This window comes from Teleopsis dalmanni, chromosome 1 (assembly GCF_002237135.1).
Source record: "Teleopsis dalmanni isolate 2A chromosome 1, ASM223713v2, whole genome shotgun sequence".
NCBI lineage: Eukaryota > Metazoa > Arthropoda > Insecta > Diptera > Diopsidae > Teleopsis > Teleopsis dalmanni.
The window spans coordinates 79353809-79372298 of record NC_051846.1 but is presented as its reverse complement, the minus strand read 5'-3'; the positions used below and the strand labels follow the sequence as shown (position 1 = coordinate 79372298).

Below are 18490 nucleotides of genomic sequence, written 5' to 3'. Positions count from 1 at the left end.
TGGTTTTTAATTTGAAGTTAGGATAGATTAGGTTGGAGTGGCGGCTTTTTGCTCAAAGCCCATTTAAAATCAAATATTGGCCCGTTGTGATACCACGGACTAAATTAGTACTTACTAAGTTGAAGTTAGTTACAATTTTTTTTGTCAAAACAAATATTAAGTGTATAAATTAATGCTATAAGCCCAATTATAAAAAAAAACTACAAATTCCACTTTTTTAATCAATTTCTGAATCAGTGTACCCGATTAAGTCCATTGCTTCAACATTTCATTACTGGTGGTACCTACTCAAAAATTCGTTTAAACGAATTACTCAAATTCATTTATTCATTCTATGATAATATCCAATCATTCGTACAATATGAAATCAATTTGTCTTGTGATATGCTAGTGATAAAATTGTAAAATTTAAACATCTCAAACAAAATGACTCACAAATGTATATATGACTTTTTATATATCTTGATCACTGCCTGGGACTCGTTTTATATTTCTTTTCTATAAAACCACTAATATTCCCCATAACTCTGTACTTTAGTCGTTCACACTTTAGTCGTTCTTTGACGAATTTGCTAAAGACTTATTGACTTGCCCTCGTAGTATATCATACCTCTTAAATTCATTAGCTTATGTTCGTTACAATATGTTTTTAGAGTTATAGTTCACTATGCCTATGACTATTAAATTAGAGTATCTATAATATATAAGTATTGTTTTATTCATACTGCAATAATAGCAAAGTTAAAAAAGAGACAAAAATTAATCATTTAAGTATTACTTCTGCTTATATTAAGCTCCATATGTGTTAAAATAAAAAGTTAAGCTGTACAGCAAATGCAAAACATTCAAAACATCAGTCCTTCTAAAACAGTTTTGTTTGTAATTCTTTCTAAAAAAAATATTCCTCTTTTTCTTCTTCAGCGGATTGAATGGTTTTAACTTCCTACTCTTGTTGACTAACGTCTACAAACTTACGCCTATACTTACAACTATCGTACCGTATATTTCACTATCTCCGCCCTTAGCAAAAAAAAATTTAAAAATAATCTCAACCATAGTTTGTTTCATCACAATTCTATATCCAAATTTGAATTAATATCTAAAAACTTCCCCTGTTTCTTCCTTTAAATTTGCTTCATTAGATCCATTGGTGTCTGTGGGTCTGTAGTACTGCCACCAATCTCAGCGCTTATATCACCTATTGATGTCACCGCTGTTGCAACGGTTGTCATTGCTGCGCTTAAAATATCCGGAATGCTAGCAACAGTGGACATAATATTAGCTATTGTTGTGGCGAGAACTGTAGTGGATTGTGTTGTTGTTGCGGCCAACATTGTTGTGGGTGTTGTTGCTGGAAATACTGATGCCGCTTCAGTTGTTGGAAATAAAGTTGTCATTGTTGTTGTGAAAAGCGCTGCAGCTAAAGCTGTAGAATTCATTGTAGTAGACGCTGGTGTTGTTGTGGTAGTTGAAGTGGTTGTAGACGTCGTCATGTGGTCCACATATGGAAGAGTTGGGCATGGAGGATATGTGGGGTACCCTAACATTGCTTCAAAAATATAACCAATCAGTGATCCAACTGTGAGACCCACATTGTAAGAGAGGGTCATCATGTTGCCAGTGACTTCTTTTAATGTGCCTGGTACTTTGGCTGGTGCCAACATCATAGGTAAGCTACCAGCTAATCCATTACTTAGACCTAGCGCAATTGTGAATACGAAAGCAGCTGTATCACCTTTTAATATAAAGAAAAGAAATAAATGTTTGATAAATAATTGTAGCTTAGTAAAAATCTTACCTGATACAACTGGCTGATGACGCGGCGCACAGCAAAGTAATAACAAGGGAACCAAGACTACTCTCAATCCTGACATCAAAATCAATTGTCTGCGCGACCATGCATACGGTACAGCTGCTAAAATTTTTCCAATGACATCAGAAGCATTAAAGGCGAACATAAGTAGCACTGGCATCCAAGTACCCAGTGTGCAAGATACAATCTCTGATTCGATGCCAGGGTAAAGAGAGAGTGTAACAGCGTATGCCAATGCGATGCAAACCATATAAGGGTAAATGGCATGAGCGACTCGCCAACGAAGCAAAAACCCATTTCTTACATCACTCCATTTACTGGGAGTGCATGCAGATGGAGTTAAAACATGCTCAACTTTAAACGCTACTGTAGTTGGTGTTGCTGGTTCTTGCGGTGTGCTCGGTATGTCCGGTAAGTTGTTGAGACCATCAATAACACTTTCTCCAGCTGTTGGATTGGATAGCTCATATACAGGATTGCTAAAGCTAAGAGCTGTGTTGCCGTTATTAATTTTACTTGCTGATGGACTTGTCGATTCCACGGAAAGGACACCATACTTAGCTGAAGTTGAATCGACATCTACTTCATTCTAAAAGCACATAATAAATTTTTGAAATTTGTTATGTAATATTGTGAATTGTTAATTATATAATATATCAATTTACCAAACGAGATTCATCGGGACGCAAAACAATCACTGCACATGCTTTCATATGATACCGCACAAAGGGAGAATTCCTCGTAGCCAAGTAAAGCATGTAACTGAATACTACGTAAAATGTTGATGTAAAAAAGAATATCATTGTTGACACGTCATCATTTTTTATGAGCAATTTAGTGACAACTCTATTGGAAGAAACCAAAAATCCGGCAATACTCTCACCAGCCATAACTGCTTGAGTATATTGCTTTGGCAACATGCTAGCAAATCCATAAAAACTTGATTGTTGCACTGGAATTTATAATGGATTAACAAAAAAAAATTCATAAACATTTTTTGTCTCATAAATCTGTACTCACCCGTGCATCCCACAGCTACTAAACCAACAGCTACCAAGTTAGTTGAGTATGCGAAGCTATCCGCAAATGCATGCCATCCCACCTCGCAGAAAGCCACATAACTTAACGTCGTAAACGAAATAAGGAAGCCAAATAGGACACGTACACGAAATGGTGCCAGGGTGAGGAATACATTGTTGAGCAGCACAGTTGTGAAGGCTACGGAGATATATGTCATTGACATGTCCAGCGCTACAGTGCGCTCAGGGAATCTCACTTTCCAATAATCGGCAGCTATGATGAAACTGAAACAATAAAAAAATACAAAATGAATGACGTCAATTGATGATTTGCGGAATAGAAATGGTTTGCATGTCAGGAAACAATTTGCAATGATGATTTGAATACTCTTCCCATAATTTGTATAACATTTTTCACTTAATTCTTGTATTCATGTGTTGTTATTGTGAAACATTTCTGACCAAGAAAATGTTTTCATCTTTAGTATGAAGAGAGTAAAACGAAATAAGGCACTACAACAAAGTGTGTGCTAAATTATCACTACTTTTACAAAAATTATTTTTGAAGAGCAATAATGTCTAGTAATGGCATAGGCAGTGGCTTAACTAGGATTGTGCCAAGGGGGCGTTATACTAGGAACATTTTTTGGCAATGTTTTTGCAGTTTACACAGTTTTTGCACGACACTGGATATAACTAATAAATATAATTAATATACATTAAGACCGAAAAGTTTTCGGAAATTCTCATTTAAAATTCGCGCGCTGTATATTTTTCGATATTTTAAGTTTATGTAGTTTGGCAGCACTGTCCTTAATTACTATGCCAAAAATGAGCGCGATCTGTCAGACAGTTCGTTTATCGGCAGCTGTTGAAACCAGTTCACCTCAGTAGTGCGTTGCGAAAAAAACAATGGAAAAAAATATTGAACAAAGAGTTTGCATCAAATTTTGTGTTTCGAACGAAATTTCGTGTGCAGAATCGTTGCGAATGCTACAAAAGGCTTATGGGGAATCAGTTTTATCGAAAACTCAAGTTTATGAGTGGTACAAAGCCTTTCAGGACGGTCGTAAGACCGTCGAAGACATTTCGCAACGCACTACTGAGGTGAACTGGTTTCAACAGCTGCCGTAAACGAACTGTCTGACAGATCGCGCTCATTTTTGGCATAGTAATTAAGGACAGGGCTGCCAAACTACATAAACTTAAAATATCGAAAAATATACAGCGCGCGAATTTTAAATGAGAATTTCCGAAAACTTTTCAGTCTTAATGTATATCTTAATAACTTCTAAGCCTTCTAATAGTTCAATTAATATATTAAAAATTTAAGATACAAAGTTATGAAAGCTGAACACTGGTTCAGTAAACCCGCACACATATTACTTAATATCTATTAAGTACAATTAACCAATAGTAATAAATTAACTAATAGTTAAGATTGTACTACTCATATCCAATAAAGGACGTTTTTTTAAAAACGATGCAAAAAGGTGCAAAGTGCGTTCCTAGTCTTAGGAGAGCAACCAAAATGTTACGAACTACTCCTTACTAAATACCAGGACTAGTCGATGATAACTGCATCAAATAAATTTCAGAATGACTTTTGTAATATTTTTTTTTAATTAACTTAATTTTAAATATTTGTTGTGGAAATTACTTCCATAATATGGGATCATCTATTTATCTGACAGTTTTTTCACAAGTTTCGGTAAAAAAGTAGAAAAAAGAATTTCGAGTGTTATGGGCACATTTAAAAGAATCATCAAGAAATCAAAAACAAAATCAACGAATAATTTAAAAGTGCTTTTTTGGGTCTCGAAGAAGAAGATTTTCAGCAAGATTGATATGATTATTATGTATTATTATTAAAACTATTGTCGGGAAATCGCCCAACAGCTGGTAATGAGGCCAGACGAGTCCTATTATACGAAAGATTGAAAATTTACTCAAGCAATATTTGAAATTAAATCAACTGTTGATTTTATTACTTTATTTGTTACTATAGATGAGACATAGATGTAGCACTATACCCAGAAAAAAGGAACTGTGGAAATAAAAATATTCAAAAGACTGCAAAAAGCGTTTCATAATCATAAAAAGGTCACTACTTCTGTTCAGTGTGATGCCAATGGTTATTTATGATTGATAACCTCAAAACAAGCAAAATAATGATATTATATGGCGCTTTTACATTACCTAGTGACAAAGGACAATGTACAACTAGCTTCTGCGTTAGCAATTACATTAATAAAATTATGTTATAAAATTATATTATATTATATAATAACAAGTTCTAAGCCTGGTACAAGTTCTTAACCTGGCACTTGCAGTCCAAACAAATTATATACGGACCTAAAACCACTGATGATGAGTACTTGGCAATACTCGAAACAGCGTTGTATGGTCAGTCAAATTTCAATAAAATTAAATTAATTTTTGTGTTTGTCTTTTCTTTCTTTCTTTGCTATTCGAAAACCCTCTAAATTATATAATAACTTTATTTTAAAATTATATTATGACATTCATCATAATAATATATCGTTATTATTTCCATTCATTCATAAATCCAAATATCGACAAAAAAAATACCCATGTCCAATGTATGGGTTGTTATAAGCTTGGTACGTAATTTATTTATCCAATAAACGAAACATAGCTCTATGGCACATCAGTTTCAAAATGAATCAAAATATAGAGTGGTTTTTCCATAAGTAGAATGAATCTACTAATTTATGGTTTTTTTCCATGTAAAATTTCTAATTAAAATCTATTAAGTCAATTTGAAATTAAAAATTAAGATTTATATTAAATTAAGATTAAGATAAATTAAGATTCATTTGAATAAGATATTCCATTCATATGCAAATAATTTTTTAAACTCTTGATATGATCATAGTGCAGAAACAAAATTTCTCTACCAAAAGCTTTATATTGCTAGGAACCAAACTATCCATATATCTACATGACTAGATAGCACTCGAGACATGCGAGTGCGACCAATTCTACTAGGTCCTTAACGACTATATTCTAAGGGTATTTTTGTGCTGTACATAATTTCTTTTTGAATCGTATGGTCATCGCCACTATCTTTTTAGTGTATCAATTTCTATATATTCTCATAGGAAATGGTTATTGTGCAGAATATAATTTATTACATATCCAGTTTTGATACTTACTGACAAATATTTGGAGTTTATGACGAAGGCATTTGGTTACACATTGTAAGTTCTCGTCTGGAAAAGCAAGCAATATTGCTTCACTGTTCGTATAATCTTTTATTTTTAATTGCAGACACATTGTAGACTTTGCTAGTGCTAAATACACTAAGATATCATTACTTGTTCTTTCCTTTCTATTTTAATTATATGCGACTCTGGGTCCGTGATATTTAGACGTATTATTTTTTTTTCTTATACTTCGTTTTAACACTGATACTATATATCTAAGTGTTAGCAAAAAAGTTTGAACTTAAAACTCAATGATCTTAAATCTATAATGGTAAATAGGCTGCAGATTCATGTAAAAATTTGGTCACAAATTTATGTTCTGAATTTAAAATATAAAAGAATCTAGATTCAATAGCATAAATAAAATTGTTTTTAAGTGTAAGAGTTATGAACCAGTTTTTAGATAAATAAAATTGATATCTTCTAACATTTTGTTGTTAATTATAATTAAGAATATATACCTCCCATTTGATCACCCTTTACTTGTGAAAAATTGAAGAAATATAATTGTAATAAAACATCTAATTTCTGTAATAAATATAACGTTTCATTCGACAGTATCTATGCCTGTGAAGACCATGACTACTATATCTACACCTCAAAAAGTTTTGAAAGGTTCATCACTTTTTTGTACCTGAAATATATGCTGGATTCACACGAGAGTTTTGTTTGTAATTTTAGCTGTCAAAAATATTTATTTTGCATTGAAAATAACAACAATTGACAACAAATATTTCAAACATAACAGCTGACAGCTAAAATTACAAACAAAACTCTCGTGTGAATCTTGTATTAGGATTACATGTCATTAAGCTTGTCATTTCGCTCACTGTGCAACGAGCAGTGACTTGAACTCTACGAAATGAAATATTTCCTAATAATACAAGTTCATTCTAAAATCATTTATAGAGAACATAATATTGAATCTTTATTTAGATATTTTAATATAATGACATTTATAAATAGTGCTTTGGATTATCTAAAGTTAAGTCAATATTTGCTTAAGTGTTTTTATTGATCGTGCAATTCTATTCACTTTCACTTTGACTTTTGCCAACACAATCAAGTCATGTGAATAAAACAGTGTTTTAGAATGGATTTTTCCACTTTTGTAAAAGATTTTGAAGTAATATGTATTATTAGTTCCTAATCCAGCTAGAAATTTAATAAACAAATTTTTGACTTAACATATGTTTACTAAAGTTTTCGAATTTTATTTGTTAGATGTGACGTAGAATACGTCACGCAATAATTTCTAAATAAGTAAACGAAAATCTCCATGTGGCTTTATTTACCTGTTCGGTACTCGCATTCTGCGTAAATAAATTTTGAATTATAACTTAAAGAACAGCTAAATAAGCACTTAAAAATTTAGAATTTGTTTTATTTTTTATTTAGTATTTGATTGAAAAATACCGGCGTCATTTTATATAAATAGATCTATTAGACCAATAATTTGATAGAAATTAATTAGCCACCTTCATAACAACTTCTAAAGATATGAAATTCAGTTTGTTAATTGTTTTTGCCATTTTGGCTTTTTTGACTGTATCGACTTATGGTCAAGACGATACCCTATCAATATCAGAAGAAACTACCGCATCTCCACCCACTGCTGATACTACTGCAACCGTATCACCTACTGAAGCTGCTTCCACCGTAACCGCTACTAATGCTTCACCAACTGAAACAGCTAGCACGAGAGCACCCTGCAAACCAGATGGGCACCATAGACATCGTGGTGGGAGAGGTGGACGTGGTGATAGAGGAAGGCACGGTGGCAGAAGAGGACGTGGTGGTAGAGGAGGAAGCAGGGATCGTGGCAGCCGTGGCAGTAGGGGTGGCAGAGATAATCGTGGCAGACGAGATGGCAGGAGCAGTGGTAGACAGTGGGGCCGCGGACGCAGAAACTAACTAAATTACTTTATTTTGATGAACTAATAAAAGACATATATAAATATTTTACTGAAAATATTTGTAATTATTCTTATGTTCAATGCGTTAAGAATCAATAAAGTTTTGTTTCTACTTTTAATTACTTTTAATCAATTAATTATTCTTATAGTATAAAATATTGATAAATAACTAAATATCATAAAAATTTATAACAAACTCAAATTACTTTTTGCAAATTACTTTAATATTTTCGATATAACCATTCCCATTGGCCACTGTAGTTGTTGTTTGTAATTTATTAAAATTAAATAATTAGTTTTAATTACGAAACATTTCTTATGTTTTAACAAACTCTTCCTTAAACTGGAATGAATCCCATCATTAGGTAAAAAAATTTAACCTTTCTACAAAAATAGCAATCTTAATTTGTATTATACTATAATACATCCATAATAATAATAATAATATCCAAATGCCCATAATACGAGGGTCACTATTTATATTTTAAGCCTAATAATGAAAAATTAATAACATGTCGTTGAAAATTGTTTTATTGTTTCTCGAAGTATTCTCCTTTATGATTACTTGGTCGCAGCACTTAGAACAGTGCGCATCGCAGCAAGTGGATGGGCACTTGATCATAGGCCACGGACCAGAGCGTTTCAACAAGAAGCATATAGGAAGGTAATAACTTAATTTATAAAGTAGATTCTGATTCCTAACAACGTAGCCCTGTGGGTAACGTTGATTCCTAACCTAGCAGCGTAGCACAGTCGGTAACGCTGATTCGTAGCAATGTAGTCCTGTCGGTAAAGTTGATTCTTAACCTAGCAACGTAGCACAGTTGGTAACGCTGATTCCAACGTAGCCTTGTCGGTAACGTTGATTCCTAACCTAGCAGCGTAGCCCAGTCGGTAACGCTGATTCCTAGCAACGTAGCCCTGTCGATAACGTTGATTCCTCTAATCCTCTATATTTGTAATTTTAGTAGTTTTTTTTTCGAATTAGAAAATTTTTGAATATAATTTTTAATATTTGAATATAAATATTGTAAAAATTTAATTTGTAAAAGGAATATATAATAAAGGAATTAAAATAAAAATAGCCATTTTCCTTTATTATTATTTGACGGGAAGATTTGGGATTACAAAGAAATTTTCTTGTAACAACCCTTGGATCCGGCGACTGAAACCTCGGCGGAAAGGTTCTTTACAAAGCATTTTGCTTTTTTATTATACGACGGAAAGATTAAGGGTTATAAAGAAATTTTCTTGTAATAACCCTGGGATCCGACGAGCGAAACCTCGGCGGAAAGGTTCTTTTCACTTTTGCATGCGTTCAAACTATTTGTGAAAGCATTTTTTCCAATGTTTTCCAGATACCTCCAAAACATGGTTTTTAAATGTAACAACGACAAAAGTCGTTGTCCACACAATTTAATATTGTTCTTAACGTTTGGGAGCAAGAAAAAGTCATTGGGTCCCACATCAGGACTGTACGGTAGATGACTCATCAATTCGATTTCTTGAATGTTCAAATACGAGTAGTCGGTTGTTAGACAATAACATTATTCATCGCATTATTCTGATGGAGATGAAGAATGATCCGACGTCGCTTTTTTGTTTTCATTATTTCATTGAAGACTTTTTATAAACAAATACCATTCGAAATTGACCGTTTTACGGTGCTGGAATGGTATAGTTGCTATATGATCAGTTTTCCTGAAAAAACAAGCGACCATTTGTTTCAAAGTACTTCGAGCTCGAACAACTTTTGTTAGATTTGGTTCATCTTGACACACCCATTAAGTTAACTGCTGTTTACATTCTGGCTCATACGCATGTATCCATGATTCGTCACCTGTTACAATCTTTAAGAATACTGTTGGTACAAAAGGAACAACTGGAAAACTGAAATACTGTTGTAACCTGTTTATTGCCGGCATTTTTATTATCTTTTATTATTTCATTTCTTCATCCGAAAAAAAATGTTTTTTATTTATTTATTATATTATGTTATTTTATACGTAATAGCAGTTATATATCTCAATTTAAAGTTTACCATTTCTTTCAACACCAGGTGCTCTGAACGTTTAAAATCAGACCATCTGTTCCAATTGATGGAACAAGCCTTAAACCCGTTACATTACTATTGTTTATATTTTCGAATAGCTTTTTTAATACATGCAAGAATCAATTTAATTTTTTGAATCAAATTAAATAATTTATGTGCTTTGCTTTACACTTTCAAGCTAACTCTATGTACTTGGGACCTATTTATAGACTAAACTCTTTCACACGGAAATTGGAATTGTTTGCTTGAAATGTGGGTTGAAAAATATTAAAATTTTGAGTTCTTGCGCAATAGAAATTAATAAAAAAAATACCAGATGTTTACTTGCAAAAAAAAAATCAGTTATTCCCTTAGCCCGCTTTTCAAAAAAGCAAGCATATAATCTAAGATGCTTACCTGTTATAAGGTAAAACGAAACCAATACCCGCTGCCAACAATGCTAAGTAGACTGCATGTTTTTGATCAGTAGGTGCACGGCCGTCTGTATCTGGACTGTCCATAGGTTCATGCCTATTATTCATTCCACGACCTTCTAACGGTTCATAGTTATTAGCTTGAGTAGACTCCATGTTTTGGTGAGGTTTTTTTAAATAAATCTAAAACGGCTTAAATATTTACTAAAAATACACACAACCGAGTTGGAAGAACTTGTTTCTCCAATTTTGCTTTGATTTCGTATTGGTCTTTTCGATATGTGTGTTATCCTTTGATAATCAAACTTATTATTAATTTTCACTTCAACATTTGTTTTCAATTTTCTAATTTTAGTGTTTCGTTCTATTTTGAGCACTAATTTTCAGGTAAATTTTTTATATTATATATTTAGGCACTTCCATGGGGTGTTGTCAGTTGCAATAGCGATTAAATCAATATACCAATGTATATGAGTTAATATATGTAAAATAAAGCCCGCATCCTTTTATAAAAGATTTTAGTTGGATTGAGAAGTATATGAAACTGAACAACTTGAATTATTTAAGCATTTTCCTTACGTTGTTATATTCCTATTCCAAATAACACTTAGACTTCATACGATACACTTTCCGACTTAGACAAATTAGCGATTTCCATAATAATTTAGAACATTTACCGGCGACGTTATAACTTATATTTAACTAACGTTATAACTACGGTGTCTTAATAATATTTCGATATTTTATTTTGTGAATAAATTAAATCAATTCACTCTCGAATAATGTGCAAACATTTTTGTTGTGATGTTGAAATCAGTGTTAAGGAATTTTCACTAACGTTCACTTTGCGCATGTTTAGGAAAATTGATTTTCCTTCGGTGTTCTAACTGTCAAAATCCATTTGGTTGTTGTTGAAACATTGGAGAGTTTTTCTTTGATATATGCTTTCACAAAGAAAAAGAGAACTTGAATTCTTGACTTTATTTTACTCCCATAATATATACCTTTTTTTCCATTCTTTTATAAGGTATCAATCATTAAATTCACAAATTTGAATAAAACCCTATAAAACCTGCATTTAACTTTTTAGCTCTTCAGGTGTAAGAAACCGTATACCGATCTTCAAACCCCAATGATAGATTTCGCCTATATAGTAGAGACAAATGAATCAGTATGTTTTCTTTCGGTATTATACTTTTTGTTTACTTTTTATTACTATACTTCAAGTTATTCTTTTCTATTATAAAAAAGATCCACTTCTTATGATGTCTGTGTATTTATAGACCCTTATCTACATTATTTATTGCCTCATTTTGTTGGCCGTGTCCATTATGAGACTTAGGCTGTCATTAAGAGACGGCTTATCTCTTATCATGGCTGGTTTATCTCCGTTAATAGCTGTAAGCTGTAATATATTTCGATTTCTTACGAAATTTCTTACGCTAAATACTCTAATCCACTAATTACGTTTTTTTGTATTATTATTATATCATTGAGCTTAATTCTATCAAATATTTTTATAATATCCGGAAAATAGAGAAACAATGCTGTGTTGTACATTATACTCTGGTGCACTTTGTTGGACTCTATAGCTTTTTCAGCAATTTATCTTACGATAAACCCGTGTAAAAATATTGTTAGCCTGCGTGGGCAGATTCGATACTACCTCTTAGGGATTTATTTTTACTGTTTTAGGACGGTATTGAGTAAAGTCATACGCCACCTTCTTATTCTGTGTCTCCCATTTTGAAAAAGAAGATGATTGTTGTTTTTCCATTCTTTTGAAACCGTTTTGTTTCAATTTGTCTCCTTTATTCATAGCCTCTCTTGTCTGGTTTTTGTGAAGACTCTTCAGTCTTTTTAAAGTCTTTTTGTTGTATTGAAAGCAACAATAATTTTGATTTTGATGTGCCCGTGATACTCTACATAACATGGGCCTTACTGAAAAGAAGTACATATAGATACACACAGTGGCGACGCTAAGCGTCAGCGGCTTCGCGCCTACTGGGGCCTCGTTACCGACTGCCGATTCAAAGCACTTGATGGATATTTTGAACAATTTGATTTTATATGTGGCATTAATCATATGAAAAGTATTCCTTGCATTGTAATGCTTTAGGTATAATTTAGCCTATTGAACTGTATGACGAACAGCTGCTTTTAAAATTGAACTCACTAGACTCAATCAACAATATAAAATAACTCGTCCGGTATATTACAGAAAATAATTTAAAGGAAGTATATCCAAATGTTTTTATAGTAACCAGAATAATGCTCACAGTTCCAATCAGTACAGCTTCTGCTGAAAGAAACTTCTCAAAGTTAAAATTGATTAAGATCCACTTGAAAAGTATGATGAGCCAAGAGAGACTATCTCCACTGGCAATTCTATCAATTATAGCGAAAATAGCAGGTGTTGCGAATTATGATATAATTTGATAAACATATAATGAGGCTAAAAAGTATGATAATTCATTTATTTTAAATTACGTTTATTTTAATTTGATTATCAATAAAACTTTCATACATGCTTCGTCGTATTAGTGAATGTAAATTTTTTATTTGATAACTTTGGGTAATGAAACGGCCCTCGCAATTCTGATGTCGCCGACGTCCAGAGTTGGTCTAGCTCCGCCACTGGCTACACACAAGTACTTTCTACCACAGAACTTTTAAGTAAAAGCAAGCGATTAAGAGAGCGTAACATCCCTGTCGAAATGATAGAATACACAAATTTTACTTGAGCAATTTTCTTTCCAGTAAAATTTGTGTTGATGTATGTGTGTCGAAGTGTCAGCTGTTTTGGTTTGAATTTGAATTTAATTTATTACTGTTAGTTTTAATATTTGAAACAAAACCAAATTTCAAATTAAATTTATTCTAAAATATTAATGGCTACACAAAGCTGTTCCTTGGGATTATGCTTCAGTTTTAAAACTGAAGTAGCTATGCTGTAAGAAATTAGCAGAACTCTTCTACCAAAAACTTAGAAATATAAAGACATGTAATTTAGTTCTATTAAATCAAACATAAAAATTTGATGTCGACACTGTGTGTATCCAACACGTCCAAACAATTAATAAACATGTTGAACACATCGTCTGCTTTCGTTGGGTATAATAAGTTCTGAACTATCAACTACTTAATTTCCGATACTAACTTTTTCGATTTTGCTGTTAACAAAAACGCTTTTTTCTTTCCGTCAACAATGTCGCTAATTATGGTCACAATCAAATTGTGAAACTCGGTATTTGCACAATTTGAGAGTTCATCCTCGTCGCCAATGTAATACAAAACAGTGTTGCCTCTATTCGTCAAAGCATTTAATAAGTATCGAACACTATCGAACTTATTATTTCATATATGATCACTAATGGAGTCAGCAATCAAACCAATAGCAAACACAACATACTCTACGTAGGCAAAACTATATAGAAGAAACTCTAATGTTAGAGCAAATGCATACATAGTTCCTGGTTCATGCGTACGAAAGGAGTCAAAGAGTCTTGGCAAAGACGAAGTAAAGTTTTTTAGGACTGACTGGACAGCCAAACAGCAACAGCACTATTTCTACTATTGTTTCTTATTGCACATTTACTAAATGTTTTTGTATACAAAGGTAGTTCTTCCAAATTATTTAACGGTTGATTTTTGATGAAATACTATACTGGCTTCATACAAAAAAATGAAATTTGTTTATTATGAATATGAAATATAATAATATAATATATAACATTTTGACTTACTTAGTAAAAGTATAGGTATTGCGCCAGATTTTATGCTCTTTGTCCCAATATAAGAAGTATCATAATGACGCCTACCTACTTGAATACTGCTATTAATAGAGTCACATTTCAATTTAACATTATAGCAACACGCTTTAAGCAAAGTGGGGTTATTGTCTGGAAAACGAAATAACCCGATATCATTATGATTTTTACTGCCAAAGTTCACTATGGATCAGTCTACTAAATGTTTAAGGGATATCAAATATATTTAATAAAATATTTAATTATTTATTTAAATATTAATAAAAATTTTTTATAAAGAGGTTTTCGAAAATAAGTGAACTACAACAACAAAAATTCTTTTTTTATATTTTTTTTATTAAGTAATTGAATTTTTGGCTAACTATACAGCTGTTTCGAGTATTGCCAAATACCCATCATCAGTGGTCTTGAAATTATTTCTTGTATAAAATTATTCGTAAATAAATTTTTAAGACTGCAAGTATCAGGAATCGTATTTGTGCCCTGCCAATTTTGAAGCTTAGAGTCAGCACTCGTTAACCAACTAACCCAAATCCATACTTGACTTTTATGTTCGCATAAATTTCTGAAGTTTTGTTACTTTACTATGAAAGTTTTATTAACAAATTCACTTACTGTGTTTATATTAGAGCGAAATCATGAACCAGCTGTAAAATAATTGAATAAATAATATTTTTTATTTTTTAATTGTTAAATTTCAATACTTGTCTGTTTGTATAGGCATTTTTTGTTGCATGATTTGTTTCTTTCATGACTTTCTTATGTATAGAACCTAATCTAGAAACGTAATGCTGAGAAAGTCATGCTAATGTTACTCTTAGTCGCACGTGCGAGACCAATATTTTGTGAATATATGTAATTCACTACTTTCCGAAAACCTCTTTATGAAATATACTAGTATCTATTAATTTTAAAACTTATTTTTGAATTTAAGAAAGATTTGTAAGCGATCACGGTTGCAAAACTAATGAAATCCAAACGTTTTGGTTTCTATTACTGTTATTATTATTATGGCATGTTCTGTGTAAAATTTGATTGTAGAAACTTAGCCTATTCGCAAAGAGTTTGTACAAAAGTTTTCCAATTTTGCCTATTTCGAGCGATATACCTCAGTTCATTTATCGATTTATTCGTATGAATATTTGAGGTTCTACGCCAAGAATTGCGTGGTCGTCCTCGGATTCTAATGTCTTGGGGATTCCAGGTTAGTGCCGTATGTGCTACTTCATTTGTGCTTCTTCGTAACGTTTTTCCAATCCACTTATATTTCCAGATGTTTTACAGATCTAATGTTTTTATTTTTTTAAATACATCAAATTAAATTCTATAGGAACTTATAAAACTCAATTGAATTAAATATTTGGTTTAATATTGATACAATATATTGGATTTTTCATGCAATAATAAAATAAAATTTTAAATATTTATATTTATTTATATTTGTTTTTGGAATGCTTCATTTCTTAAAAGCAATAAAATAGCAATGTTATAGTTTCATTGATAAATTTTTACAAAAACTAATGTGTATACCATTGAAAACCGAAATAATAAAACAGTTTCAAACAAATACTTAATATTATTTTGCTTTGCCTAGTAAAGCTTCCATATTAACAACAATTCCAAATGCATGATCTATTCTTTCTTGCGTTAACAGAATTATATTAATTTCTGTTTTTTTTTTGTAGTAGGTGGAAAGCATCGAAAGTCATAGTGTGAGACTTGAACCCACTAAAATCAACTCTTAGGAACGAATGGAGAAGATTTCCACAGCATTGAGAAAACTTGGAATTAAGTTTTCTCAATGTAATCAGGGGAGAGATATGTGAACAGAAATTAATCTCTGTGTTAATATCATTCTAACAAATATATGCCTAGCATCGAGGATATGTGGATTGTGTTGATTGACTACAGTAAATTATTGTTGCGAACCTCTTAATGGTCCATTTGAGCAAAAGCTTTAAAAATTTAAGAGCGAACTGCAACAACTTATAGCATTTATTATTTTTGATATTTGTTATTTCCGAAGAACCGCTAATTGGAACTTTTACAGTGCATTGAACTGAATTGCATATTTTTTGATTTATTTAAGATTTATTCAAGCAATTGCATTATTGCTGCGGTGTTCTTATTAAACAAAAATCAAAAAAAAAAGGTAATTAAATTAATTTAAAAATTATCACAGCTGCAATTAGTGTTATGAAGAAAAAATTAATCATTTTAATTAAATTTTAGTGTCATTAAAAAAATGTTACAAGACGAAAGCTTCCCACATGATGAAATTTTGGCCGAGACGACGTTTATGCAAAATGTTCAACTTATAGACAAATCAACAAATGAACGACCAACATCGGCTTTGAGCAGTAATTCTGCAAAGAGCGACCCAACTGGCTTGGCAGGTGCGTCTTTATAGTATTTATTTCAGAAAGAAATAAATGAAGTTTAATATCCGTTCAATGTTTTAGAAAATACACCGGCCAATCAAAATTGTGGGCAGAACAAAGCTGTTTCCTACAATGATGTACACTCAGCATATACGAAACGCCGCTACAAACATGTCACGAGCAAAGTGCGTGAATATATAAACAATCTTAAAACTGAAGATCAGACGCGTCAAAACTTAAATAAATTAAAGAGGCACTGTTCAGTACCTGAAACATCAGTTTTACTTGATGCAACTACCCAAATAGCCGCAGCCACAGGTACACGAGGTGGCATTATGAGTTACAGTGCTGGCGAATTACACAAATCAGACGAAAGTAATCTTCGCATTACTCATTCTTTAGAAACTTCAACTGGGATTGCATCGGGATCGAGACCATCATCTTCCGAAGGTCAGCATGATTCCAGTGACGACGCCGCTATCGACAGAAATTATACTGATTATTTAACTAGTGAAAACGAGCGGTTACAATCATATAACGAATATCAGCGGACAAAACTGCATGAAAAAAATGGTGAAATAATACGTCTACGCCAAAGTGTTGATTTTTTACGATTTGAATTGAATAAATGTGAAGACAAGCTTAGAAAGCGTGATGATAGGTTAGGCAGTAAAGGCGCACTTCATACATTGATTCAGCAGTCGTTACATACAATACCACTTTATGATTACACTGACACAAAAAGTAATAAAGCAATACAGACTGATTTCATGGTACCACATACACCGCAAAACACGCCCATTAGTATTCTTATTACACCTGACACGCCTGATACCAGTAGAAATACTAACGAAACACTCGATGAAAACGATAATGTTTGTTTAGAAAATGTGAATCCGAATAGAAAGAGAAAAAGACGTTACTTACGTCGACGCTGGCTCCAATTGTTCATCCCCTGTACGAGGTGCAATAACCCAAATCAAAGTGAGGATAGCATCATACAGCAGACATTTGCACAGATACCGCTTTTGGAAAAAAGCTTCGAACCCTGCGGCAATATGCGTTAATACCCATTTAACCTGAAATGTGCTTCGGTGGTGGCCAGAAACCACTAAAAATGTTTTAGCAATTTTTGTCATATTGCAAAGATTAAATTATAAGCATTTTTTGTTTTCCTATATTAGTTATTATTTTGTTTTGTTTTTTCTTCGGTGATCGGTACGGTTCTATTGTGAAAAAAGTGCGTGTCATATGAAAATGTTATTTTTTTAGTATAATTATTTAATATTTGTAAATGTATTATTTCAATAAGGAAATTACGATTTTTTTTTTTCGTTCACTTATGTTATTATGTTTATTATTCCCGTGTAACCATATATAATAAATTATTTATTTAATATTATTTTCTTTGTATTATTTTAAAAACTTATAAATGTTGTATTTTAAAACGATTCTAAAATGTAGAGGAATTTATCATATTTATTTTGAATCCATAGAGAAACGCAAAAATTAATATACAATTTTTACAAAAATAAAATAATACATTGAGAACGCAAGCAAAATACAGTAAGACCCCGCTTAATGGGTAGGATACGTTCCATCAAACGAGGTCTTACTGTACATACAAATCCAAAGCTAGAAACAAGAGAAATAAAAAATTCTTTAATATTAATTGGCATGTTTATAACAATGAACCTTAAGCGATTTCATCCTGAATTAACTCAATTCATAAACTCATTTTATATTCGTTAGTAGTTAACTTAACTTTAAAATTTGACGGTGATCCCCAGAGAAGAATTCACTTACAGTATATAGTGGACTGACTATGCATTTGCCTGAAGGCACGGCGGGAACAAGGTGTTCGAATAATCTGTTTATGTTTTAGATTTTTTTAA

General features: G+C 32.1%; 2 protein-coding genes across 2 annotated transcripts; one reads left to right on the top strand and one right to left on the bottom strand.

The window, feature by feature from the left end:
* Positions 1 to 760: 760 nt before the first annotated feature.
* Positions 761 to 10714, bottom strand: LOC119667940 (equilibrative nucleoside transporter 4). Its single transcript, XM_038077294.1, has 5 exons — positions 10428 to 10714; positions 2834 to 3117; positions 2479 to 2765; positions 1799 to 2402; positions 761 to 1735 (listed from the first exon to the last, which is right to left on the bottom strand). The coding sequence occupies exons 1-5, from the start codon at positions 10598 to 10600 to the stop codon at positions 1125 to 1127; spliced, it is 1959 nt and encodes a 652-aa protein (XP_037933222.1). The 5' UTR covers positions 10601 to 10714; the 3' UTR covers positions 761 to 1124.
* A 5573-nt stretch (positions 10715 to 16287) lies between these two features.
* LOC119667939 (protein swallow) lies at positions 16288 to 17880 on the top strand. The gene is made up of 3 exons (XM_038077293.1): positions 16288 to 16366; positions 16447 to 16610; positions 16677 to 17880. The coding sequence occupies exons 2-3, from the start codon at positions 16460 to 16462 to the stop codon at positions 17660 to 17662; spliced, it is 1137 nt and encodes a 378-aa protein (XP_037933221.1). The 5' UTR covers positions 16288 to 16366; positions 16447 to 16459; the 3' UTR covers positions 17663 to 17880.
* The last annotated feature ends 610 nt before the right edge of the window (positions 17881 to 18490 follow it).

Bases quoted from the DNA above. Each gene is read 5' to 3' on its own strand.
- LOC119667940 (XM_038077294.1), bottom strand. From the start codon at position 10,600: ATGGAGTCTACTCAAGCTAATAACTATGAACCGTTAGAAGGTCGTGGA. The intron at 2,766-2,833 runs GTGAGTACAGAT...TATAAATTCCAG, and splicing joins AGTAGCTGTGGGATGCACGG to TGCAACAATCAAGTTTTTAT. The intron at 1,736-1,798 runs GTAAGATTTTTA...TTATATTAAAAG, and splicing joins TCATCAGCCAGTTGTATCAG to GTGATACAGCTGCTTTCGTA.
- LOC119667939 (XM_038077293.1), top strand. From the start codon at position 16,460: ATGTTACAAGACGAAAGCTTCCCACATGATGAAATTTTGGCCGAGACG. The intron at 16,611-16,676 runs GTGCGTCTTTAT...TCAATGTTTTAG, and splicing joins CGACCCAACTGGCTTGGCAG to AAAATACACCGGCCAATCAA.